The sequence below is a fragment of the Salvelinus fontinalis genome, chromosome 37 (assembly GCF_029448725.1).
Source record: "Salvelinus fontinalis isolate EN_2023a chromosome 37, ASM2944872v1, whole genome shotgun sequence".
Lineage (NCBI taxonomy): Eukaryota > Metazoa > Chordata > Actinopteri > Salmoniformes > Salmonidae > Salvelinus > Salvelinus fontinalis.
Window position 1 is genome coordinate 13,993,083 of NC_074701.1, and position 26,957 is coordinate 14,020,039.

The following is a 26,957-nucleotide window of genomic DNA, read 5'->3' on the forward strand; positions in this document are numbered from 1 at the left end:
ACTAGGGGTTTATTCACAAGGAACCAAACAGAAGCCAACAGAACGAAACAAAGAGGGACCTACCTGAATTCTTCCAATAGAAACTCTTGTTTTCGTTGCAAAACGTTGTCAGTTTGGAGTAAACCGTTTCCGTTGAAAAACGTTTTGCAACTGTTTGCTGTGGCTTGGTCTGAATGAATACGTCCCTCGTTACTCAACATCAGCTCATAAAGTCTGGACACTGAGCATCTGACTCTTTCCATATCTCTCATTATCTCCCCTCTCTCTCGTCTGTCCCCCCCCCACCAGAGAACTTTCTGCAGGCGGTCCAGAGCACGGCTGGCATGGCAGTGGTCCTGCTGACCCGTTCTGTCATGGGGAGTGGAGATAGAGTGGCCGCGGTGGTGAGTGACCCCTACACCCGATACACTCACAAGTACCCTGAATGAATTATTTTGTGTTGTTCATTTATACTAGTAATGGCCATGATGTTGAATGATGGAACTTTTTGTCTGTCTATTTCTGTATGTTTTTCTGTCTCTGTCCATCTGCCTGTCCAGGTGGCAGGTCTCCTGCAAGGTTCAGAGCAGAGTGGTGAGTGCGCCCCCGTGTGGCTGAGACAGAGCTGTACGGTGCTGTATGACCGTGGCCGTCCCGCGGGGGTGTCCCTCTACCTGTGTCATGGGGCCCTGGCTATGCTAAACTGGAGAGGGGCAACCCAGGGGCCACAGAGGGAACAGCTGCTGCTGCTGGTTCCTCAAACACTGCTGGCGCTGGACACCAGGTTAGACACACACACATGCACTCAGGAGCTAGCACGCAGACACGCCGCACAGACACACACGTATGCAAACATACACACACTTGTGCGATTGCTAACACCCAAATGGTTGTCATTTTGGTTGACTATTGTTCTGTCTGTCTCTCTCTGTGTGTGTGTTTGTAGTGTAAAAGAGTCTAGCACAGCCATGGTGGTAGCCCGCGTGCTGACCCTGTGGAGCGGAGCCGCCTTGGACAGCCTGCAGGGTGGGCTGTCGTCTCCCCCAGGCCTGCTTCACGACTCCCTCCGCGGGGGCTCAGAGCTCCAGGGGCACCTGCTGGAGCACGTCTACACCCACTGGGAGCACCCCTTGGATGGGGTCCGCCACCAGACCCGCGCCCTCTTCAAGAACCTCCTCCTCCTGCACCAGCACAGCAGCCCTCTAGCCTTTTCTGACCCCTACAGGGACCCATACTTTACCCAGCTAACCCACAACCTGCTGGGCCTGGAGTGGCACCAGAGAGGGAAGTATGGCTCTCTGGCCTGCCTGGTTGAGCTCCTAGGGGCAGGGTACCTGTTGGCTCTGGACCCCCAGCTGCCCTCACGTCTCCTGGGCTTGATGGGGGACCAGACCCTGGCACCTTACGCTAGCGACCTGCTAGAGAGGCTGTTTGTCAGTCATAAGGCCCAGCTGGTTGAGGAAGGTGGCACAGGGGGCACAGAGGCGGGCATGGAGAGGTGGCACCAGACCTGGGTGACTCCATTGCTTCAGGTGCTTTGTAGAGCCAGGCTGGACCAGACCACCTATATCCTGGACTATTTCCTTCCCAAGCTGCTGCGCTGTTCTCCCTCCAGTCTGGCCCACATGGTACAGGCCCTACAGGACACCCCACCCTGCAGCGCAGGTAGATATACATGTACACACACACATCCCAGGGGTCGTGTTAACGCAGGATTCAGTGTTTTTCACTCAGAAATGGAAAGATATATATGTTGCTGTGTTTTTATAAACGCAAATATAAAACGTTTCTTATTGTAAATTCTGTTCGGCTTCTGTTAGAATTCACTCCAAATCATAAATGTAGAAGGACTCATTTCGTGCTTCAGTTGCACTTCTCCACAGAGATTACATTTATTTCTTATTTTATTTATTTATTTTGTTTCACCTTTATTTATCCAGGTAGACTAGTTGAGAAAAAGTTCTCATTTACAACTGAGACCTGGCCAAGATAAAGCAAAGCAGTTTGACACAAACAACACAGAGTTACACATGGAATAAACAAACATACAGTCAATAATACAGTAGAGAGAAAAAAAATTAAGTCTATATACAGTGTGTGCAAATGGCGTGAGGAGGTAAGGAAATAAATAGGCCATAGTAGCAGGTAATTACAATTTAGCAGATTAACACTGGAGTGATAGATGTGCAGATGATGATGTGCAAGTAGAAATACTGGGGTGCAAAAGAGCAGAAAAATAAATAAAAACAATATGGGGATGAGGTAGGTAGATTGGATGGGCTATTTACAGATGGGCTGTGTACAGCTGCAGCGATCGGTTAGCTGCTCAGATCGCTGATGCTTAAAGTTAGTGAGGGAGATATGTCTCCAACTTCAGCGATTTTTGCAATTCGTTCCAGTGATTGGCAGCAGAGAACTGGAAGGAAAGGCAGCCAAAGGAGGTCTCATCACGTGTAGGATAGTTTTCTATGCTACTATTCTCGGGTAGCAAGTTAAAATGCAGGTAACTTTAACGGAAACATTAGGAAATGTAGCTGGCTAAATTCTTTCTATGATAAACATTAGAACTATGAAGGCCAGTAATCGTTTTTTCAACAACAAAAAAAACGTGCTTTTTCATCGTAAGTACATTTGTGTGGCTGCTAGCCAAATAGCTGTGTCGTCTGATAAACGATTTTCTGCTGAATGTGTTGCGCTTCATTTATTTTGTGTGAAGGAAAACTGGAGACGCACTACCCTTATTACTCTATTTAAGCCAAAAAACACTGTTGACTGTCAATATGAAATGCAGGTGAAATAGTTAGAAACAAAGATTATTTTGTTTGTCTGTGTTTTGAAAATGCACATTTCTGAAAGCTAATGTGACCCATGCATACACGTCCCTATATATACAAAATGTCAATATTTTCTGAAACATTGATAGAATTTTTATCATGGTGTATGTTTAGGACCTCCGGGCAGTAGGGGTGCTTTGGGTGCTCTGATGACGTGTCTGCGTGCAGCACGGGCCCAGGGGGTCGTCCAGTCAGAGGGGCTATGGGGGGGACTTGTACCCCTCTTTCTGCTTCGTCAGGCTCTGGTTCACAAACATGACCAGGTGAGGAGAGAGCTGTATGCATGTATGTTTGTATGTATGTATGTATGTATCATGTATACACACACAGTTGAAGTCGGAAGTTTACATACACCTTAGCCAAATACATTTAAACTCAGTTTTTCACAATTCCTGACATTTAATCCTAGTAAAAATGCCCTGTTTTATGTCAGTTAGGATCACCACTTTATTTTAAGAATGTGAAATGTCAGAAAATATTGGAGAGAATTATTTCTTTCAGCTTTTATTTCTTTCATCACTGTCCCAGTGGGTCAGAAGTTTACATACACTCAATTAGTATTTGGTAGCATTGCCTTTAAATTGTTTCACTTGGGTCAAATGTTTTGAGTAGCCTTCCACAAGCTTCCCACAATAAGTTGGGTGAATTTTGGCCTATTCCTCCTGATAGAGCTGGTGTAACTGAGTCAGGTTTGTAGGCCTCCTTGCTCGCACATGCTTTTTCAGTTCTGCCCACACATTTTCTATAGGATTGAGGTCAAGGCTTTGTGATGGCCACTCCAATACCTTGACTTTGTTGTCCTTTAACCATTTTGCCACAATTTTGGAAGTATGCTTGGGGTCATTGGCCATTTGGAAGACCCATTTGCGACCAAGCTTTAACTTCCTGACTGATGTCTTGAGATGTTGCTTCAATATATCCACATCATTTTCCTACCTCATGATGCCATCTATTTTGTGAAGTGCACCAGTCCCTCCTGCCGCAAAGCACCCCCACAACATGATGCTGCCACCCCCATGTTTCACGGTTGGGATGGTGTTCTTCGGCTTGCTAGCCTCCCCCTTTTTCCTCCAAACATAACGATGGTCAAATAGTTCTATTTTTGTTTCATCACACCAGTGGACAAGTACGATCTTTGTCCCCATGAGCAGTTGCAAACCGTAGTCTGGCTTTTTTACGGCGGTTTTGGAGCAGTGGCTTCTTCCTTGCTGAGCGGCCTTTCAGGTTATGTTGATATAGGACTTGTTTTACTGTGGATATAGATAATTTTGTACCTGTTTCCTCCAGCATCTTAACAAGGTCCTTTGCTGTTGTTTTGGGACTAATTTGCACTTTTCGCAGCAAAATACGTTTATCTCTAGGAGACAGAATGCGTCTCCTTCCTGAGCGGTATGACGGCTGCGTGGTCCCATGGTGTTTATACTTGCGTACTGTTGTTTGTACAGATGAACGTGGTACCTTCAGGCGTTTGGAAATTGCTCCCAAGGGTGAACCAGACTTGTGGAGGTCTGCAAAATTTTTTTTTTGAGGTCTTGGCTGATTTCTTTTGATTTTCCAATGATGTCAAGCAAAGAGGCACTGAGTTTGAAGGTAGGCCTTGAAATACATCCACAGGTACACCCCCATTAGGCTAATTGAAATCATTTGAGTCAATCAGAATCTTCTAAAGCCTTGACATAATTTTCTGGAATTTTCCAAGCTGTTTAATGGCACAGTCAACTTAGTGTATGTAAACTTCTGACCCACTGGAATTGTGATACAGTGAAATAATCTGTCTGTAAACAATTGTTGGAAAAATTACTTGTCATGCGCAAAGTAGATGTCCTAACCGACTTGCAAAAACTATAGTTTGTTAACAAGAAATTTGTGGAATGGTTAAAAAACAACCTAAGTGTATGTAAACTTCCGACTTCAACTTTGTATGTGTGTGTGTATATATATGCATGTGTGTGTGTGTGTGTGTGTTAATAACGTCATTCTTTGTCTTCTCAGGTGCGAATGGACGCTCTTGGGTTATTGTGCGAGAGTCATCGTCGCACAGAGGTTCTGACCTCGCAGGAAATGGAGCTGCTTCATCACTTCCTGCCCTCCAGTCTAAACAGCCAATCACCAGGAGTCAGGCAGCTGACTGTCAGCCTGCTCAAAAAGGTCAGACACTGCTTTTTAATCCAGTATTGTGTTATACATCAATGGGCATTGCAGAGACCCAGATTATGCATGCTCCTGGACTAAAACACTTTCAATGAATTGCCTATTGAAAGTCCTTGTAGACTGACAAGTAGATATCTATTGATTTGTGTGTGTGTGTAGCTGCTGTGCAGAGTGAAGGACAGTGGTCAGTCATTGCAGCGGAGGCTGGTCCAGGAGAGAGACCAGGGACAGAAGGACAGAGACCAACACATACTGGACACGTACAAGGTACACTATGATCATGTTGAGTTATATAGGGAGACACCGATGGGAATGTTTGGGGAGATGGGAGGGAGAGTTTCAACCTACAATGCTCTGTATACAACGTGTGTGAATGTGTGCTCAGGAGTTCCTGTGCTGGCTGTGTGAGAGCCTGTTCGGTGTGCTTCTCCCCGGGGCCTCCTTTTCCACCTGTCTGACAGCCCTCCACCTGCTGTGCCAGCTGGCCCACCTCTTCACCTTCAACACTGGTACTGTACACACACACTTTACATCATCAATTACTTCTCCATCATTATCATTCTTATCACTGTAATCATACACCTCTCTCTCTCTCTCTCTCTCTCTCTCTCTCTGTCTCGGTCTCTCTCTCTGTCTCTCTCAGGGTCTGATGATGTGTTTGCTCTGGGAGAGGTGGTGACCCCTGCACACGCGCAGAATGTCCTTTACTGCGTCGCCAGCAACTTCCTGGAGGTCAAGCAGCTGGCCTCCGCGTTGCTACGGCAACTCCCTCCATCTGCCGTGGGGCTGCAGGTCAGTGAGACGAGCTTCGATGGTTCCGTAGACCTGCCCTTGGTCACTCTACGTGCAGAGTCGTGTACTCTATGCTATATCTCACTTTAGGTACACACAACACATACACCTTCACATTGCAGTGAACTGGGTAGTGGGACATTAACCTGTACCTCTAAACTCAAGTCTGGATTGAAACTTAGAGATCCTGGTTTAATCAAAGAGTTGGTCGACTGGAGATCTTGAATGTGTGTGTCAGATTGAAGTTGTGGTGTGGTGATGGCTGCTTTATCCATTACCCCCCCCTCCCCCATAGGAGCCAGGCAGGATGCAGTCTCTGCTCCAGGCAGCTCTGGACCTCAGCACCAGCACCAAGCCTTTTGACAGTGTCACGGCTTCCCACCTCTTCAACCTGTTCCTCCACCAGCCTGCCCTGCCCCAGGCCCTGTTGCTCTGTGCCCAGGAGCAGGGCCTCTCCTTCCAGCCTCCCGCTCTAACCCAGCCCCAGGCTTTTGAGGCCCTCACCCTGGAGACTAACACTCTGGCAGGTAATGCTGATATTGATTTTGTTTCTTTTCTTAAACTCAAAGCACTTTACGTTGTATGGGGTTGCATTGAAGTTATTTTTGTGCCAAACGCTAATTGCACCGGCTGTCATATTCCTCATCTCACAGATATTGCTCAGTGCTTGCAGTAATTGACATTACCATGCTATGCTGTTGTGTGATTGTGTGTGTTTGTTTCAGTGGTGCAGTTCTTGTTGCTGTGTCTGAAGGCCGATGTGGTGAAGGCAGAGTCGTCTCTCCTGCTGGCAGCAGCCTCCTACCCTCTCTACGGCCGAGCCCACTGTATCACTGCTGCCTTACAGCAACTCAACACCGGGTGAGGGGACACACACACACACACATTTGTCTTAGCCAGTCTGTGTGTATTGTTTATCCTGTTTGTGTGTGTGTCCAGGTGTCTGACTCTGACAGGTCAGTGGAGGAGTGTGGTGTCAGAGCTCATCACAGTGTCCTATAGGATGTCTGAAGTAGTGTCACCTGTCGTCCAGAGCTCCTCCCCCGAAGGCCTCATCCCCATGGATACCGACTCAGGTCAGCACCTCTGGTCTAGATTAGCGAGTGATGATGCCTCATAACTAGTGCCCAGAGTTGGTTTTTGGTAAGGGAAAAACACCTGACCCTGCACAAGGCAGATGGTGTGTTTTTAAAGGAGTATGTTAAAAGTGTGTGTGTACCTCTTCTCAGAAACGTCTGCTGGTCTGCAGAGGATCCTGCAGGAGATCCAGCCTCGCGACACCAACGACTTTTTCACCAGCGCCAGAGAGCTGGACACCGAGCCGTCTGGACAGGAGAACGGACCTGCGGCCCCCACAGACAGACCACAGCATGACAGCACAGGTCAGCAATACATATTTCCACTAACTCACTGAACTAGGATATATCATGTCAATATGTTGTGCTGCTGCTGTGTCTTTTGTGTTCTATCAAACACAGCAGATGAGGGGTGAAACACTGCCCCCATCAGGACAGAACCGATACTACAGCCATCTGTGTTTCACCACCCCTCACCTGCTGGGACAGGCGTTATGCACTAATAGTGGATACAACAAACAGTGAAAATACTATTTGTTTGGCAGAACCCATTCCAGAAAGCTTTTGGTTGGGTTGTGTGTTGTGGTGTCCAGTGTATTTTCAGTGCGCATCTGCGTGTGTTGTAGGTGGTAGTGGTGTTGGCTACAGGGTGACCGCTCAGATGGTGTTGGTGTGCTGCTGGAGGAGTATGAAGGAGGTGTCCATGGTGCTGGGTCAAGTGTGTCAGAGCCTCCCCTTACAGACCTCCAGCAAAAACTCTGACCAGGGGCTCATCACCGAGGAGCAGGTGAGAGACGGACACGCACTTAAACGTGAACTCAATGCCATCTCTTTTACCCTAGCATGTAAAGACAGCCTGACACCCAGTGAATACATGCTTGAACAAAATACCAGTAAAACACACACTCCCAGTTTAACTGTGTGTTGTTGTTTACATCCAGACACATACACACGTTAACACACTCCGCTTTTCCCAGCATGGACGTGGGCCTGGAGGATGTGTTTGGGGATGGCAACGCATGTTTACTGTAGTGAAAATCTTCAATTAGCATCCGCCCTCATTAGCGGAACGCTTTCATTTTAGGACGACCTGCTGTTTAACGGCCACGATTGCCTCGGTTCCCAACTTTCCTCGCATTCTTTCCAAATCACTTCCACTACCGCCCGACCCTCTCCTGAATAGATAAAACGCTAAAACCACTCCCACCCCCCTGTTCTCTCTGGCCACATAGCAAAACACCAACAGACAGCCTGCTCAGTGCTCAGACACCCCTTACCTCACTCCCTTACCCCAGGCCAGCACTGTCAAATAGGCTGTAGCGTTTATGTCCCCGTTTATGTCCGCTTGATCTCATGTTGTCTCTTTTTGGTCTCGTCTCCTTCTGTGCTGTGTGCACCTTCCCATTTACACCAGAGATCTGAATATAATGAAGAGATGCTCATGTCTCAGCCCTAACAATGGGAGTCATCCCAAAGGCGGGAATGCAGGCGACAAGCTTAGGTCCAAAGCAAGCCCAAAGAAACACATTGGACTTATTTTAGACAGATTTTGGCGAGAGTGAAACTTCTCGCTTTGCTTTTTTCCTCTCAGTTTACACACACACACACACACCAAGTCCCTGCCCCTGCCACTCACGCCAACAAAGTTGAGAGATCACTTCTTCCTCTCTGACGAGCGGTTTCAACTCGCTACTTGCATTTGAGGCTTGGTCCAACAGAATCGGTCACATGGGCACTGAAACACATTGAGGCATTATTTTACTATTATAGATGAGAAGACACACTTTCTAGTGATAAACTGTTTGTCTCAGCTCCTCAAATAGTGCGCAGAGCAGACACTACTAAAACAAGTTTTAATGAACATTGATTCTGGAAAATGAATGCTTAGGTTGTGGCCCGCAGCATTGCGGTTCCATCTACCCCTAGCAGCATTTTAGCCAAATACTGTTATACTAGCTGTCTAGTATGTGTTTTATAAATGTAAGGACTTGGTACCTCCACATTCTGAGACAAAATGTAGGCATCTTGATTTTGAAATCTGAAGTGGACAGGTTAGCATGCTGTTCAGACAGTCTTGAAGGAGTTCCCACATATGCTGAGCCCTTGTTGGCTGCTTTTCCGTAACTCTGTGTTCCAACTTATCCTAGACCATCTCAATTGGGTTGAGATCGGGGATTGTGGAGGCCAGGTCATCTGATGCAGCACTCCACATTACGTCATGCATAAGAACAGCCCTTAGCCGTGGTATATTGGGCATATACCACACCCCCTCGTGCATTATTGCTTAAATATACAGTACCAGTCAAAAGTTTGGACACAACTATTCATTCAAAGGTTTTTCCTTATTTTTACTATTTTCTACATTGTAGAATAATAGTGAAGACATCAAAACTATGAAATAACACATGGAATCATGTAGTAACCAAAAAATAGTTAACTTCTTGCAGATCAGTGGGATGCTAGCGTCCCATTTCGAAAACTTCCGGTGAAATTGCAGAGCGCGAAATTCAAATTACAGAAATGTTAATATTTAACATTCATGAAAATACAAGTGTCATACATCAGTTAAAAGCTTAACTTCTTGTTGGCGAGAGTGAAACAGTAACACAGTTCTTGTTAATCCAGCCGCTGTGTCAGATTTCAAAAAGGCTTTACGGAGAAAGCACATCATGCGATTATCTGAGGACAGCGCCCAGCACACACAAGCATTAAAAACATTTTCCAACCAGGTAGATGCGCCACGATAGTCAGAAATAGCGATAAAATTAATCACTTACCTTAAAAGATCTTCTTCTGTTTGCACTCCAAAATGTCCCAGCTACATCACAAATGGTCGTTTTGTTCCATAAAGTCCTTCTTTATATCCCCAAAAACTCAGTTTAGCTGGCGCGCTTCATTCAATAATCCACTGGTTTCCCTCCTTCAAAATGCATACAAAATGAATCCCAAACGTTACCAATAAACTTCTCCAAACAAGTGAAACAACGTTTATAATCAAACCTCAGGTACCCTAATATGTAAATAAACGATAAAAATGAAGATGGAGAATTACTGGCGATAAACAACAAAGTATGCACATTCGCCAGTACGCGTAACAAACACTACAGCAAGCCTCCCGGGTGGCGCAGTGGTCTAGGGCACTGCATCGCAGTGCTAACTGCGCCACCAGAGTCTTTGGGTTCGCGCCCAGGCTCTGTCGCAGCCGGCCGCGACCGGGAGGTCCGTGGGGCGACGCACAATTGGCATAGCGTCGTCCGGGGTAGGGAGGGTTTGGCCGGTAGGGATATCCTTGTCTCATCGCGCTCCAGCAACTCCTGTGGCGGGCCGGGCGCAGTGCGCGCCAACCAAGGGGGCCAGGTACACGGTGTTTCCTCCGACACATTGGTGCGGCTGGCTTCCGGGTTGGAGGCGCGCTGTGTTAAGAAGCAGTACGGCTGGTTGAGTTGTGCTTCGGAGAACGCATGGCTTTCGACCTTCGTCTCTCCCGAGCCCGTACGGGAGTTGTAGCGATGAGACAAGGTAGTAATTACTAGCGATTGGATACCACGAAAATTGGGGAGAAAATGGGATAAAAAAAAACAAAAAAAACAAACACTACAGCCAAAATGGGAGCCACTTAGAAAAACTACAAATTCTAGCTCATTTTTCCAAAAACAAGCCTGAAACTCTTTCTAAAGACTTTTGACATCTAGTGGAAGCCCTAGGAATTGCAATCTGGGAGGTTTTCCCTTCATATAAAAAATGACAGCCATATGAATCAATGGTGGGCTGAATTTGTTTTTAGTTTTCTGGATGGTTTGTCCTCGGGTTTTCGCCTGGCATATCAGTTATGTTATACTCACAGACATTATTTTAGTATATGCATATATGCATATCCTAGCCTCTGGGTCTGAGTAACAGGCAGTTTACTTTGGGCACGCTTGTCATCAAGACGTCAAAATACTGCCCCCTAGCCTGAAGAGGTTTTTAACAAATCTAAATATATTTTATATTTGAGATTCTTCAAAGTAGCCACCCTTTGCCTTGATGACAACTTTGCACACTCTTGGCATTCTCTCAACCAGCTTCATGCGGTAGTCACCTGGAATGAATGTCAATTAACAGGTGTGCCTTGTTAACAGTTAATTTGTGGATTTTCTTTCCTTAATGTGTTTGAGACAATCAGTTGTGTTGTGTCAAGGTAGGGGTGGTATACAGAAGATAGCCCTATTTGGTCAAAGACCAAGTCCATATTATGGCAAGAACAGCTCAAATAAGCAAAGATAAATGACAGTCCATTACTTTAAGACATGAAGGTCAGTCGTTATCATTAGTAGGCTTGGTATTAGTATCCTTCTATAACCACCCTCGAGCTGTAGGACTAAGAGCCCGTCCTGTTTAGTCTTAATACCGTAACTTCCTTAGGCCTATTTCAATATATCAATCAATCAGTCATTCGTTCATGCCATCACACAGCATAGTAGACATTGATGCTTTGAAATGAAATCAAGCATTTTAGTTAAATTAAATAATAGATTTGAATAATTAGCCTAAACAATAAATGAACCGCAATTCATGTAAATGTTTTTCACGTTAAGAGCGCAAGGCTTGAGGGACTAGGGAATGTTTTTTCCTTAACAAATGAGGGATTTCGGAAATGGGACTTTTCAGTCCAAAACAAGTAAGAAAGTAAATGGCTGAAATGATGTAGCAGCTTCAGCATGGACAGAGCAATAAACACTAGCTGCGCTGTGGTGCCTTTTTGTTGCAGTAGGGAGTAGAGGGAGACAACATGCGCCAGTCACACAGGCACTCGCTGTCAAGAACAGGACGACTCTTGGTGGACCAAGATATATTTTTAGTCAAGGACAGCCGAGAGAGCGAAATATTGCCAACAAGTTTGAAAAAATCTAGATTTTTAGGACATTGCCTAGTTCAATCCAGTTTTCTGTGTTTGTAGAATGGGTCTTGTCTGCGCAGACAGAAACCCTGTCTAACCTGCCACAGAGATTGGCACGCTCAGTCAATACTACTGTGTGTGTGTGTCTGATAAATCTTTCTAACACTCGTTTAGTTAACCTCCGCACTGTTTTGCGTTGCGGTTGCCACGGCGACGTGGCAGATGTTTCTGTGCCTGGTCGGCACCATAGCAACTTAAACGTTAGTCATAGTGGCTGGCCGATGGTGTTTAATCCTTCATATTCATGGGACTGCCTGGGCTTCAGATGGTAGACAGAGACAGTCCACCGAGCCAGGAGGACTTCTGGGATACGTCTCCTCCATCTTGGGAGGCCCCCGTAGTCTGTAGAGATGTGTGTTCTGTGAGACGGGACCCTGGTGGTGATGTAACCGCTCGTCTTTCTGTGCGCTTGGTGCCGGTGTGAATCTGAGGTCCTCCGTGGTTTTACAGCTGTGGTGTTTGTTTGTCCTGGCCTGGAATAGATGTACAGTTTGGTCTTCAGTGGAGACACAGCCATCAGTGTGGCCTCTCTGGACTGTGACACTTCCCCTCGTTCTCTCTTTTAGCATTTTACTATTGCTGATAACATCTGTTATTGTGTGGCTCATGTTTCCCCAGACACCGTTTTTATAAGAAACAGGAACAAGGGTAAGGGTAAGGGAGTTATTTATCTTTGCTTTCCTGGAAATGTTGTGGACAGAGTTGGTGGGATATTTTCCACACTAAGACATTGGTGTAAAGCATTGTATCTACTCCATCATGCGCATTCACTGAAATGTACTTTAAAAAAAAACTCAACCCAAGAATGACAAACCCAATAAAAGAATGTGCCATCAACCCATCTGACCTCATTGCCCCAAACTGTGATCCTACACCCTGCTGTATAGCAGTGCATTACCAACGTAACCACTGCAGTACGAACCCAATGAGTGTCCCATCAGATCTACTCATTCACAACCCTGAGTCTAGAGTGCAACCTGAGGACAGAGCTGACCTCACTGCAGTAAAACTCCAGTGAAAGCCATTCAGGGAGGGCAGTGACCTAACCGCCGTGCGGTGCTAAGCTGGGCCCTCGCTGTGGCCGAGAGTGGGGCAGCTATTTAAGGTGCAAGGCGTTTGTGTAATTGTTAAATTTCCACTGGGGTTCCTGGTTGGTGGGGGAACTTAATTTAGATGGGACACTTCCTGTTTGCAACGCGCCCATTTCTTAGAAAAGCTTCCTTGTTTCCCAACGTCCTAATTACACAGGGCTGTGTCAGTGACCCAAATAGCTGCTTTTCCTCCTGACGACTGGGCAGGCTGCCGGGCCTTGGGGCCTGGACTGGCGGTGGGTATGAGAGCCTTAAGGAGGGAAAACTGTAGCTGATGCGCTACTGCTACTGTTGTTGATCTGATGCCATTGACTGGAGGGCCCGTGGGGATTATGCAACAGGCTAAGAGAGCAGAGCAATCAAGGAAGTAAGACCAAAGAAATACTCAACATTGACATTGGCTGTAACGCTACGCATATTCGTACTGAATTGTTCGCTACGGGGACCTCTGTTCTCACTGAACCCGAATGAATACATAACACTAGGCCTATAGGCTCTGCCTACACTGCGTTGTATGCTATTGCCTCATGAGTAAATCTGAGCTGGGAATTTTTTTTTGTAGGCTATTCCGTTGAAACAACTACAGCCTATGCACACAATGTAATCAAAATTCACATTTTAACTGGCGGATTTCAAACTGTCCTTTTGTGAGGTGCAACCCGGAAACTTTGTAGGTGGCGGGATCGATTTAAACCATCGTTTAAAGTTTGGAAACATTTTGGCTTCACAACTTGATTACAACTGCGATGGACACAGATTGTGGATAAAAAGTGAACCGTATGTTTTCCACTGCTCAACGAGAATAGCCTCTGCAGAGTGCCGTGTGGAGCTTGTTGTTGGCCTCCGTGTGTGGCAAAGCAAGTTAGAACATCTAATCGATGGAAGATAGAATTAAAAGTCTGGAATATAATGTTTTATGATAACTGTAGGCTACAACGAACAAGAACCAACAGTTAGGCTGCTATTTAAAAATCTGAATAAAGGTATTCTTATTTAACTGTAGGAGAGGAAGAAAGTGCATGCAGACTCAATTTGGCTAGCTAACGTAGCTAGCTATTTTAGCCAATTCGCTTCTCCTGGTTTGATGCAGTCAAGACGGGAGTACTACTTTATCATATTGGATGATAAATATTCGAGCTATGATGATGTGTGAAACTTAGTTTATCACAGTTGAGACGTGCCATTTAAAATACACTTGAAAAAACAAGTTGGCCTGGGATGAAAGGGCGTGTTGTTGGGGGTTATTTTGTAGTGTGTCTGGTTTTTATAAACGTGTGAAAAGGAGAGAGAACTAGGGTCCTTATTTGGGGCAGTGCTAAAAGATGCCTGTCCAAATCTCTGGCTTTAGAGGGGATAAGCCCAACCAGGTTGTGGATGAAACTCAAGAGGGTGTGTGGAATTCTAGAAGTACCCTGTTCTCACTCCCACAGAGCTGGCCCTAGGGCTGGTATGGTGACACTATTACCGCCACACCGGCGGTCATGTGTCATGACCGCAGTCAAATTCCACGTTACCGTTGAGTCATTATTACTGGGCTTCTTCCACACTGCGTTCTGAGCCGCTGATGGTCATTAGTAGCCTACCAAACTTGCAAAGGCCAGTTGCTAGTGGCCTGGTACTCAGCTTTCTTGTCCCCCTAATCGATTGGACATCAATGCAATCAAATCAAACACTTCATGAGAGCCCTGGCATTAAGAGTTTGAATGGAATAGGATCACCTGTTTTGCAGCGAGAGCCAGCTCATCATGGATGGTTGCTGCATAGATTGAAATAAGTGTTCCTATAAGCCCAAGCCCATGTTGCGCAACATTTCTATAGGCTATGCAATTACGTAAGAAAACAGTTTTGATGGCCTCTATTAAAAAGAGGAGGATCCCACCTGCTTTCTACAGGCTTGCTATATTTATTTTTCAACTTCCTTAATATTAACCACATTGCTTCGCTTTAAAACCTTAGTAGCTTACCAGGCTGGCATGAAAATTGACCGTGGGAAAAGCGTCCTCTGTTCGCTATTCAAGTGCATACAGATGCCAAGTCTTTAATACCACCTGCCCCTGTTCTGACCGGTGCATGATAAAAACTAAAAACTTCACACACATCATTTAGTATATGTAAAGATGAGATTACATTGAGAGTAGTCTGATGGGTGAGAATATTAGCACTTGTGAATGATGCCCAGTGTGTGCCTCGATCACACCTCTGCAGCGTCGTTGCGTTTTGCTACACCAGAAGTACATTCATTTCCAATGGACCGCTGTGTTTGCCTTGCAGTGTTGCGTTGCAGAGGCAGTTGCGTTCTGTGTGGTGCATACGTTGGATTTATTGAACGTATGCTTCAAACTGTATGTATAGACGGCTTGACAGAAATGGGAGCAGAAGGTGATTGTTGAACTTTTGTTGCACACATATCCAGATGCTGCGTACCATTTTGCGCAATGACGCTGTAGGTGTGATCGAGGCGTAAGGTAAGAAACCGCACTGACTTTTTTTTTTGTAGCCCACAGCCATATGGCATAGCAAGATCAGGGCCTAACATAAGGACGACTCAGAATATGCTATTCTGTTCTTCTGAAATAGGCTACATTTTCTTGTTTCTTTAGATTTGCCGAAAATAAAGAATGGATCTTTTGTGATGGTGTAGACCATATTAAATGATTTCATTTGACTTCTTTTAAACGTAGGTTTCCAAATGACCGCATCAGTGGCTTGTAGATTATGCGTGGACCCAGAAAGTGCTAAACGTATTTATGCTAATTAAAGGTCAATTGCTGTGAGAACTGGCAGTTATTTGCGTGACAGTTACCGGCTGACAAAATTGTCATGGCCACCACAGCCTTAGCTGCGCCCCCCCACCCCTCCGTCCCTCCCTGTGCCCTCTGTGCCACCCCAGGCTGGCATAGCGCCAGGGTCCAGATGCCACAGTGTAATGACTGGGCGAGGAGACCTCAGCCTGCTCCACCCTGCTCTACCTCACCTGGTTTACCCCCACATGTTGACTAACTACAGCAACACGTGTGGGCTGTGTTGATATGCTGTAACGTTATGCTGGTTTAGTTAATTACATGACCACATGTCATTTTATGTTGTAGCTAATTACTGACTTATCTGTTTTAATGCTAGTGAAATATGTCAATCAAGACGAACTTCTGTATGTTTGTTTACCTAACCACTTGTAAATCATCCAGAGGAATGAACAAATGTGTTATGTTCCCATATGCCACACCCTCTCTCTCTTCTCATACCTCTCTTCCCTTCTACGCTCACTCTCTCTCTCTCTCTCTACCTCGCTGTCGCTCTATACCGCTCTCCTATCTCAGGTGGAGGGGGTGGGCCTGTACTTCCGTCAGCAGCTCCTCCAGTCTCGTCACCGAGGGGCCTTTGAGCTGGCCTACGTGGGCTTTGTACGCCTCACCGACATGCTGTGCAGGTGAGTTACAGAGACACTCTATCTATATCAATACCAAAGCGCACACTTGGGAGGTGCAGCTGGGGAGGAATGTGCCCTCCTGTTGTGAAAAGGGCTGCTGTTTTTCCAGGGGCAGTGGACCAAGCTGGCCAGATCAAACAATCCACTGTGTAGGAGGGGCAGAGGACAAGGCACACACACCACACACAGACTGACACACACACACACACACCCTGCCATATCCCAGAGCCCAGTAGAACATACCAACCCAGAAACAAAACTGAGCTTCAAAAGGTGTGCAGTTAGGCACCCCATAACCAACAACCCCAAAACCCTACTCCGTGTATATAATCCAAACTCCTGTTTCCACCCTAGCGTTCTGGCTCACAACACACACACACACACACACACACACACACACACACACACACACACACACACACACACACACACCCTAGTTCCGACACCAACCTACAAGAACCTTCCCCTCATCAAATCACTCAGTTATTTAGATGTATTTATTTAGCATATACGCTTTGCTTTTGAAAGGGCAAGATGTTCTCCAAAGCTTTTCAGGTTCATTGCTTCGCTCTATGGCACAAAATCGAACCGATAGGAGATCTGGTCTGGGAGCAGTTTTTAAACAAATAGAATAGAGCTGGGACGATAAACTTAAAATGACCGACACTGACATTGCCTTCCTCTTTCCGAAGCATCTTGCTTACGTCTGTAATTTCCGGTGATTTAGCTACACAACGGGCCTACAGATTGTTCTTAAACCATAGTTTGGTCAACAGTAATAGACTATACATTATGTTGATTCCTGCCATGAAAGTATCTGCCTGTCCCCGTTTTGCTTTCGGCTGCTGATTCATTCTCTTGCTGCGGGGGATTGCCTGATCCACCTCTACGCAGACGACACCATTCTGTATACATCTGGCCCTTCTTTGGACACTGTGTTAACAAACCTCCAAACGAGCTTCAACGCCATACAACACTCCTTCCGTGGCCTCTAACTGCTCTTAAACGCTAGTCAAACTAAATCCATGCTTTTCAACCGATCGCTGCCCGCACCTGCCCACCCATCCAGCATCACTACTCTGGACGGTTCTGACTTAGAATATGTGGACAACTACATATACCTAGGTGTCTGGCTAGACTGTAAACTTTCCTTCCAGACTCACATTTAGCATCTCCAATCCAAAATTCAATCTAGAATCGGCTTCCTATTTCGCAACAAAGCCTCCTTCACTCACGCCGCCAAACTGACTATCCTACCGATCCTCGACTTTGGCGACGTCATTTACAAAATAGCCTCCAACACTCTACTCAGCAAACTGGATGCAGTCTATCACAGTGCCATCTGTTTTGTCACCATAGCCCCATATACCACCCACCACTGCGACCTGTATTCTCTCGTCGGTTGCCCCTCACATATTCGGCACTAGCTCCAGGTCATCTACAAGTCTTTGCTAGGTAAAGCTCCGCCTTATCTCAGCTCACTGGTCACCATAACAACACCCACCCGTAGCACGTGCTCCAGCAGGTATATCTCACTGGTCATCCTCAAAGCCAACACCTCCTTTGGCCGCCTTTCCTTCCAGTTCTCTGCTGCCAATGACTGGAACGAATTGCAAAAATCGCTGAAGTTGGAGACTTATATCTCCCTCACTAACTTTAAACATCAGCTAACCCATCACTGCAGCTGTACACAGCCCATCTGTAAATAGCCCATCCAATCTACCTACCTCATCCCCATATTGTTTTTATTTATTTTTTGCACACCAGTATTTCTCCTTGCACATCATCATCTGCACATCTATCACTCCAGTGTTAATTTGCTAAATTGTAATTACTTCGCTACTATGGCCTATTTATTGCCTTACCTCTCGCCATTAACACACACTGTATATAGACTTTTTTTCCTATTGTGTTATTGACTGTTTGCCTAGGCCAAGAGCTGGAAAGTTTTTGTAGGACATTATCTACATTTACTGATCGATTTAATCAATTAGCCTACATGGCTAGCAACAATGTATTTAGCGTTTGAAATCTAGTGAATTGTTTTGAGTTGGCACTTCCTCAGGTGGTGAATAATATAGCCTATACCCAGGGGTCTCCCAACAGATCGATCACTAGCTACGAGTAGCTCGCAGCCCACCTGAGTAGCTCGGAAAACATGATTTATTTCACGTGTTCCACCGCAAACTGTCATGAACAAATATCACAAGTATCAGACACCTTAAGCTCCCGCCTACTATCCAATCAAATCCACATTGACATTATCGCACCCCTAGTTAAGCACAATTACATTAAAAAGTAACACATCTTGCAATTAATTTCTAGCAATGTTTCCCTTTTATGTCTGTGGTTCTAGTGTGTCTATCATTTACTTTGTGTAGGCTGTTAGTGATAATGGTAACTGTCTTCAGGGTAGACAGACTTTCCCCAAAACCTTCTCAATTTAAATGTCAACTGTACCTGACAGAATAATATCATGTTTGTTTGTATCATTCGGGTGGGCTTTTGTTTGCAAACTCTTGCAAAATGCACAATTTAAAGGGTTGTTTTTTATTTATTTATTTTGCCCTCAAATTGTCTTCTGATGTTATTTAAGCATTGACATAGGCTCAGAAATGGAATTGTTCCTCTATAAATAATTGTCATTTTTAGAGTGAAAAACGAAAACATCCAAAACCATGAAAAATACAACTGAGAAAACGGAATCTCGGGAAAATACAAAGAGTGCCTATTTGAATGCTAGGGGAAAATGAATGAGTAGCTCAGGGCATGTTTCCTAATTTAAAAGTAGCTCTCGCGCTAGAAAAGGTTGGAGACCCCTGCTATAGGCCAGTATGCACAAAGATGTCGGCAAATTCTCCGACGAGTCGAGCCTAAATCGTGTCATTCTGGGTCCTGTTTTGACAGGTCGAGCATCAAAATATCAATCACCTGGATGTGTTGGATGAAATAGCTGACTTTTTGAATCACTAGGCTACCATCTCAGTTGTCTAACTTGTCACTGGAAAAATGTCTCTAGAGCCCTGCCGTAAATATTAACTGTCTGTTAAACATGTTTTTTGTTGTGTTTGTTATCATACAAAATAGTGACATTTATCGTGATATGAATTAATGTTAGGTCTGCTAAACTTTTCTGGAACAGCAATACACTCTGTCAGAGAGAGTTACATGACTAGAGAACCGCAACGTAGTCGCTGTTAGGATTTTAGTGAAACAACGTTTTTGTGTGAGTGCATTATACAGCTTAATGCCACATACAGGATATTTGCAAATATTATGTGTTAGTGCATGTGTTTTGTAAATGTTTTTGACATCGCCGTTCAGCCGTGGCTAATTAAGAGCCTCTAATGAGCGTTTTTTTATTTTCTTTTAGGAGTGGAAGCAGAACCCTGCAGCAGCTGCCTGGTCGCTGGCTCACGGAGGTCCTACAGGAGGTCAAGTCCAGCGACCCCTCCTCCAAACTGTGTGCCACACGCCGCAGCGCAGGTATCCCATTCTACATCCAGGTGTGTGTTTATGTTTGGAAAGGAAATTCTTGGCATGCCTCTAAAGCACTCATGCCGCTAAAGCAGTTATCCTTCTGTCTCGGTCTCTCTCTGTGTCTCTCGGTCTCTCTCTGTGTCTCTCGGTCTCTCTCTGTGTCTCTCGGTCTCGGTCTCTCTCTGTTTCGGTCTCTCTCTGTTTCGGTCTCTCTCTGTCTCGGTCTGTCTCGGTCTCTCGCTGTCTCGGTCTCTCGCTGTCTCGGTCTCTCGCTGTCTCGGTCTCTCTCTGTCTCGGTCTCTCTTTGTCTGTCTGTCATGATCACATATTAGAGGGGGGAGAGGGAAACTTTAAGGAGAGCGGTGGTTGGGAGGGAGAGAATGAGGGAGGACGTGGACTGCGGGAGAGGAAGAGAGAGAGATTGAAGATGAAGTAGGTACTGTGAGGTAGCAAGAGAAGAGAGCGATATTAGGAGAGGGTAAAGAGAGGAGGCTGATCTCTGCACCTTGGCAGGCTTGTGCATTCCATTCCTGCGGTGAAATCCGGAAAGGGCTGGCCGGTGTGCTGCTGGTCCTGCTGGCCTGGGACAGACGTCACAGGAACCAGCCCAGACCCTCTGCCCCCAGGCCAGAGACACAGCTGTCTCTCATCAGCACCTACAGCCGGCCAGCACGCGGATGACGTCACCACGCCAGAGGTGTTTTGCACAAAGGCTTGTGTTACCTAATGACAGTGTAGTGGCAGAGGTCCCAATTCTGATCCTTTGCCTAATTAAGGGCAAAAGAGCTGATCTATTGGTCAAAAGACCAATTAGTCTTACAAAGTTCAGAATTGGGCTGCCTGTGTAAACGCAGCCCAAGTGACTTATTTTCCTTGTCTCTTTTGCCTCTTCTGCACCGATGGTAACATAGTGGAGATCTATCAGAGGGCTGCTATTCCATGAACCAGTGACTTCCTGATTAGTGCCGCTGCTGAAGGAAAGGATGCGTTTAGAGTCCAGACTATTGGCATGCAGGCTGACGCACCACTGTGGCCTGTCTGGCCTCATTGCATCGGTCTTGTCTCCTGTCCAGGCCCTGTTGTCATCCGAGCCCAAGTCGTCCAGCTGCAGCCTGCTGAAGATGACCATGAGAGAGCTGACCGCCCTGGCCATGCCCTCTCCTGACGGAGCCACTGACCAGACCACTGTCCCTCAGGTACTGAACACTACGACTGAACACAGTTTGTCACCCGAGGCAACGGTTACTGGGGGGGATCACACGTTACAATGGGCGGGGGAAGTGGCTGTAATTGAATTCGGCTCTACCTGAGCTTGTTGGATTTGGAATCCTCCCTGGGTGACATTTGAACCGTTCTGAGCTTCTGAGCCTAGCACTGACTCTGTCCAGTAACTATAGGCTAAGTGCCTGTCCTGTAACCCAGGGGTTGTGGGTTTCGGTTCCCCCTGGGGACACCCACACGAAGAACGTATGCACGTGTAACTAAGTCACGTTGGATAAAGGCCTCTGCTAAATGTCATATTGCATAATATATATTGTAGCGGTTACGTGTATGATTGCACGTGCAGTATAGTGACGTCCCTGTTTGTCTCTCTAGGTTCATGCTCTCAACATCCTGAGGGCTCTGTACAGAGACACTCGTCTGGGAGAGAACATCATTCCCTTTGTCTCTGAGGGAATGCAGGCTGCTGTCCTGGGCTTCACCTCCCCCGTCTGGGCTGTGAGTCCCCCCCCCTTTCTCTCCACTCTGAATCTGTCCTGCAAGACGATACCACCCACTCCTCTTCGTCATCCCTTCTGGCTCTTTGTTCGTCCTTACTGTCCTGCAAGACGATAGTCTTATGAATGTCATCTCTCCTCTTCCTCTTCTCTCTCCGTCTTAGGTGAGGAACTCCTCCACCCTACTTTTCAGCACTCTGATCACGAGGATATTTGGAGTGAAGAAAGGGAAGGACGAGCACTCCAAAGAGAACAGGTCTGGATCCCTCGCAAGTCTCCTAGACAACAGTTCTGACTGCCATAGTAAAGCAGCAGTATCCCACACCTGCTTGCTCACCCTCAGTCCTTCTCTATTGGACCTTAGCTAACATATTTTAGTGCAAATCTCCCGTTGGCATTTATAGCCAAAGGGTGTTGTGAGTTATGATTTGACCTTTGATCTCTACTGGTATGTTGTGCTCTGCCCTGTGGGTTCTCTCCCGTACCAGCAGGGGGCAGTGTGTCCACACCAGCCAGGCCTCCCCTCGGCCCCAGTCAAAAGTCCTCAGTCCTACTCTACTCTCTCGTTCTCTTTGTTCCTGCCATACTCTTCAAGCATAGTCGAATGCTGCTATTCCCTGCAAGACTCTCACACGGTCTTCAGAGAGGATAGATGCTCTGCAATCTCCAACTCCCCTTCTGCTTTCCTTCTCTTCTTCTACCTCCGTTCTGCTCTTTCACTCTCATACTTTTTCTCACTGATATCCAGGAGTCTTGGCTCTGGAATGATTTTGACATTTTGTTTCAATCAAGTCTAGTGCATGTAGGCTACATTGTACACCCATCTACAAATGGACATGCACGATCAGTGGCACACAATCACACAAAACAGACATGCTCTCTCTCTCTCACTCCCCCCAGCCCCACACCTCCACCAGTTGACAGCAAAGCTCCTGTTGTCTAGCACCGACCTCGCGCACCCCTACTCGCTCTCCAATCATTGCTCCGCTGGCCTTCACCTCTGACCTGTGTGTGTGTGTGTGTTTGTTACTGTGTGGGGGGGTAGTCTTTGACAGGACCCCCTGCAGCGCTCACTCCGTTCACCCTCCGCCCTACTCGACTGTCATCAATCCCCACTCACTCCAGATGTGACCTTTCTGTCCATACCCACAATACAGAGCTTGGACAGAGCGGGGGCGCTCGCTCGACTCTGTCCCGTGAAGGGCGAGATTAGCCGCCAAGGACAGCGCCGAGCGAGTGCCCCGACAGAACACTGCATTGTGGATATGGACAGAGAGGTCACATCTGGAGTGAGTGGGGATTGGAGGGAGAGAGAGGGGGAGAGGGAGAGCAAAAGGGTGGGTAGAGACTTGCTGAGGCTTAGAGGAAAGGGTTTGATTGCTTGTTTACAGTGATAGTCTTACAGTCCCGGGTTAAAAGCCTGTTCCTGTGTAGATGCTGTGTGTGTGATAGGGTTATTTGAGCTCTTATCCACAGTGACAGATACCCATGGGGGCAGAGGAGTTGATCTGAAGACATTTTTTCCTTCTCATGATGAAGTCCAATCAAGGTCGTTTTGGCCCGTCCAACCGCACAGTTTTCATTTAGTTTAATTAGCTTGTGTGGCAAGAAGTCACTTGTTTTGGAGTTTTTATTTTATTTGTCGTTGTATGTTAGTCTGTCTCATGTTGTTGCTGTGTGCACGTGTGTGTGTGGGGGAGCGAGAAAGACGTGTGTGTGTGTGTGCTGTGTCTGTACTGCTCGTGTGTTCTTGGTCTGGCTCGTGTTATTACTGTGATTATTTGGCTGTGTGTTCTGGCAACAGTCGATGCGTTGTGACAGGCTGTCCAATCCAATGGCTGGCTGGTTGCTGGTCTGTTTGGTCAGACTGCTGTGTGCGTTTTGCCTGTGATGTCTGTGTATGTGTGTTGGGTTGGCTCCCATGGCTCCAGTGGAGGTGAAGTGTATCGGACCCGTCAGGCCAGCTGACCACTGGCCTGTGTGTGTTTGTGTGTGTGTTAGATTTAATTGTACGAGGTTTGAATCTGAAGGTGATTGTTGTGTTTATAATATGGTTATTTCTTCGTTTCTTTTCTTACATCCGTTCTGCGTCTGGATTTTATTTGGATAACACAGACAAAGTTCATAAAGAGACTTTTGCAAACCCAAGCCAACAGCTACAGAATATCTGTGTCCTCAGTCTTCTCCTGCGTTTGTTACGTAATCATTGTTATTTTGTGAGACCTGCTGGCCCCGGCAGGCAGACGAGACGGGGCTTGTCCTCAGACACCTTCACCCCCCTCACTGACCCTGACCTGGCTAATCTGCCCAGACATGACCTCTAACCTCTGACCCCATGGAAGGGTCGAATGGAGGAGTGAGACGTCCCACTGCGAGGGCCTCATTATGGAGGGAGGAGAGGAGAGGTCTGTCTTGTCTACTTTTACAGTCCTCTGCCATCTCTAAGGCCCTCTTCTTTGAATTCTTGGAAGAAGTGCAAGTCAATCTTGTAGGTAGTCGGGTTTAATCTACCTGTGAGATAGCTGACATCTTAGAAAAGCCTCAAGGGCTTACAGAAGGAAGGCGAGTCGTACCGTGGCAAGGGGTTAGTGTGTGTGCATTCGCGCAGCTGTGTGCGCTTGTGCGTGTGTCTAGGGGTCAAAGGTGATTTACGTGGCATAGTTCAGAGGCCTGTAATGGACAGGTCTGTAGGCATGCCCTCCTCGGCTCTGCTGTTTTTATCTGTGCTCAAGCTGTTTAGCCTGGCTGGAAGACTACGCTAACCCTAAGTGAAAGAATAGTGGTATTTGTGCAACATGTAACTGCTACCCCGTTGGCCCACCCCAGTCGCAATCGGGGGAGCGTTTTCCGTGTCGCGCGTTGACGCTGCCGCCTCATGCGGGCTCCACTGACAGAACAGACACACCTCGTTACCTTGACGGTGCCCTGGCTCTCACTCAGACCAGGCCTGGGACGGGATGGTTAGTGGTGGGGAGGGAGAGAGGGAATTGAAAGGAAAGGAAAGGAGAGTGGGGTGGATGGGATGTATCCCTTTCAGGGGAAAAAGTATTTGTCGCAGTTTTGGCGGAAGTTTATGTGAGCTCCGTTCTTTACGCTGTTGGGTTATGCTGTTTGGCTTTGCAGGCTACTCTAGCTGTTCTGTCCCCTTACGTTTCAGGGCAATTGATTTAGATGTTAGGAGTTTAAAAAAAAACATTGGCTTGACGTGAATGGTGGCATTTAGCTTTTGGAGATTACACTGCCAAAGTTCAATGTTGTCAGTTTATGCATGGTATGCTGTTCACACGCAGGCACACACACTTTTTCCCTCAAACACACACACACACTACCCCCACCCCCTCTCACACACACACACACACACTACCCCCCCTCCAAACACGCACATAAAGTGACCAAGTCAGACTAGTGTCCACAGTACATCATTTATTTCCAGACACGCTGCTTGCCTTGCCTGTCTTGGGGATAAACAAACGATGCAGGCTGAAGTGAAGTGTGCTTCCCTCTGGGTCCGGGGTGGTTGCTAGTTGGCATGAGCCTCCAGAGAAGCCGACCCTGCTGGCCGGCTCCTAATTAGCTTTTTATTGGCTTGTAACGCTTTGAAATGGAAGGAAGTGGTTTAGAAGCCAGACAGCGCTGGAGAGGTTGTTTTCTTTCTCTATACAAGTGTTTCTCTCTCTCTCCTTTTGCTTTTCTCTGCACAGGGAACTTATGTAATTATCAAATGGTTTACAGAGCTGGGTAGGGCGCATCCACTGCTGATGTTACACAACTGTTCAAATAAGACAGTAGATGTATCTAGTATGTGGCTGATGTTTTACTGTACACGGACACGTCAGTTGAAATACTCCTGTACAACGTCTCTCCTCCTCGTCCCTCTTTCCTTCTCCCTAGGATGACGGGCCGGGAGTTCTTCACTCGTTTCCCGGCGCTCTATCCCTTCCTCCTGAGCCAGCTGGAGGAGGCTGCAGCGTCAGTGGACAGGTGAGAGTTAGGGTTCAAGCTGCACCGAGAGGGACGTTCATGTCTGATTCACGCTACAGGGCCATGCCGAGAGGACAGTCCGAGCTGTACTGGCCTGGGTCCACATCCACCAGACAGTTACTTGAATCTGATGGAAAGGAAATCCAATATACAAGCCAGCATAGTATACTGTGAGCTCCACATTATTTACCATTTATTTCTGTTAGGCAGTAAATAATCTGAATCACAACCAAAACAAACAGAAAATGCATCCAATAAATGTGTAGAGTCACAAACCTGATGTAATCATTACATGCTATGAATAGGGGACCAAATGCTTAACTTTGGACTACTTTAATACACATAAGTGAACTTTTGGTCCCCTAAAATTGGTGTACTGTGTAGTGTGCTGCAATGTCTAAACAGTTCACCTGATATGGATGAAAATACCCTCAAATTAAAGCTGACAGTCTGAACTTCAACCTCATAGTCATTGTATCAAATCCAAAGTGTTGGAGTACAGAGCCAAAACAACCAAACGTGTCATTGTCCCAGTACTTTTGGAGCTCGCTGTAGTCCAGGTATAGTGTGAATCAGGCATCCGAGGTGAAGGTGGGACCCCCCCCCCCCCCACCATTGGACAGCACAGCAGCCTTGTCTTCTCTTCTCACCCTACTCTGGTTTCTGTGGGACCCTAAATGAAACCCTTGCTTCATTAGGCTCGTTAAGTCTATTGGCCGGGCTGATGGACAGTTTCCTGGGAGAGATGGAGAGATACGGAGGAGGAATGGGCAGACTCCTTCACTCCTCTCTGGAAGAGTCTTGGCCTTATCTCTACCAGTTAGCTTCCCCCTAAAAGCTTTTGGACTGTGAACAAGCCCTCCAGTCAATGTTATCTTAATATGGATCAAATTAATTGGATGTGTTTTCAGACTCTCTCCATCTCTTCCTCCCTCCCTCTATATTGTTCTCTCTCTTGTTCTATCACTCTCACCTTTCACTCCCAGTCCCTCCATTGCCTCTCGTAGAAGTCATGAAGTTTCCCACGAAACTAAACCTCGGCCCCCTCAACCTCCAAATAGAAAGACTGGGGCTGTAAACTTCTCTCAGATGTGTAACGTCTGTTTAGATCATATAATACAGTCGGTGATGGAGCAGAGCTGGGTCGTCTGCTCTGTGGAGCCCGTATAGGGCGTGGTACAGTGCTTCACAGTAAGAGGCGTGACAAACCCAGAGCTTCCCAGGCCCAACTCCATCCAGACACATCTCCCCTCTTCTCTTCTGTTAACCTGTCCGCTTGTCAGTCCTACTCAGGGTAATTGCGAGGCTCGTGAACTCTTTTACCCCCCCCTCCTCTACCCTCACTCTCTCTTTCCTCTCATCTCCTGTTATCCTTCCTTTTTTTATCATCCCCCTTACCTTTCATCTCCATCACTCCCTCTCTGTCCCACTCAATCCCTCCATCTCTTGTAGTGTTGTCACGACACCCGAATTTTGACTTCGATACCAG

At 46.6% G+C, this 26,957-nt stretch overlaps 1 protein-coding gene across 1 annotated transcript in view; it reads left to right on the forward strand.

The window, feature by feature from the left end:
- thada (THADA armadillo repeat containing) overlaps positions 1-26,957 on the forward strand; it is a 102,859-nt gene that overhangs the window by 6,897 nt on the left and 69,005 nt on the right. Inside the window, exons 9-27 of the mRNA XM_055902044.1 lie at positions 289-383; positions 540-763; positions 926-1,644; positions 2,928-3,076; positions 4,806-4,961; positions 5,124-5,231; positions 5,350-5,473; positions 5,608-5,756; positions 6,052-6,283; positions 6,482-6,617; positions 6,696-6,832; positions 6,986-7,138; positions 7,459-7,619; positions 16,180-16,289; positions 19,663-19,795; positions 20,843-20,965; positions 21,366-21,488; positions 21,652-21,743; positions 25,379-25,468. Of these exons, the coding sequence (XP_055758019.1) occupies positions 289-383; positions 540-763; positions 926-1,644; positions 2,928-3,076; positions 4,806-4,961; positions 5,124-5,231; positions 5,350-5,473; positions 5,608-5,756; positions 6,052-6,283; positions 6,482-6,617; positions 6,696-6,832; positions 6,986-7,138; positions 7,459-7,619; positions 16,180-16,289; positions 19,663-19,795; positions 20,843-20,965; positions 21,366-21,488; positions 21,652-21,743; positions 25,379-25,468 (3,214 nt within the window). The remainder of the gene's footprint in view (positions 1-288; positions 384-539; positions 764-925; positions 1,645-2,927; positions 3,077-4,805; positions 4,962-5,123; positions 5,232-5,349; positions 5,474-5,607; positions 5,757-6,051; positions 6,284-6,481; positions 6,618-6,695; positions 6,833-6,985; positions 7,139-7,458; positions 7,620-16,179; positions 16,290-19,662; positions 19,796-20,842; positions 20,966-21,365; positions 21,489-21,651; positions 21,744-25,378; positions 25,469-26,957) is intronic.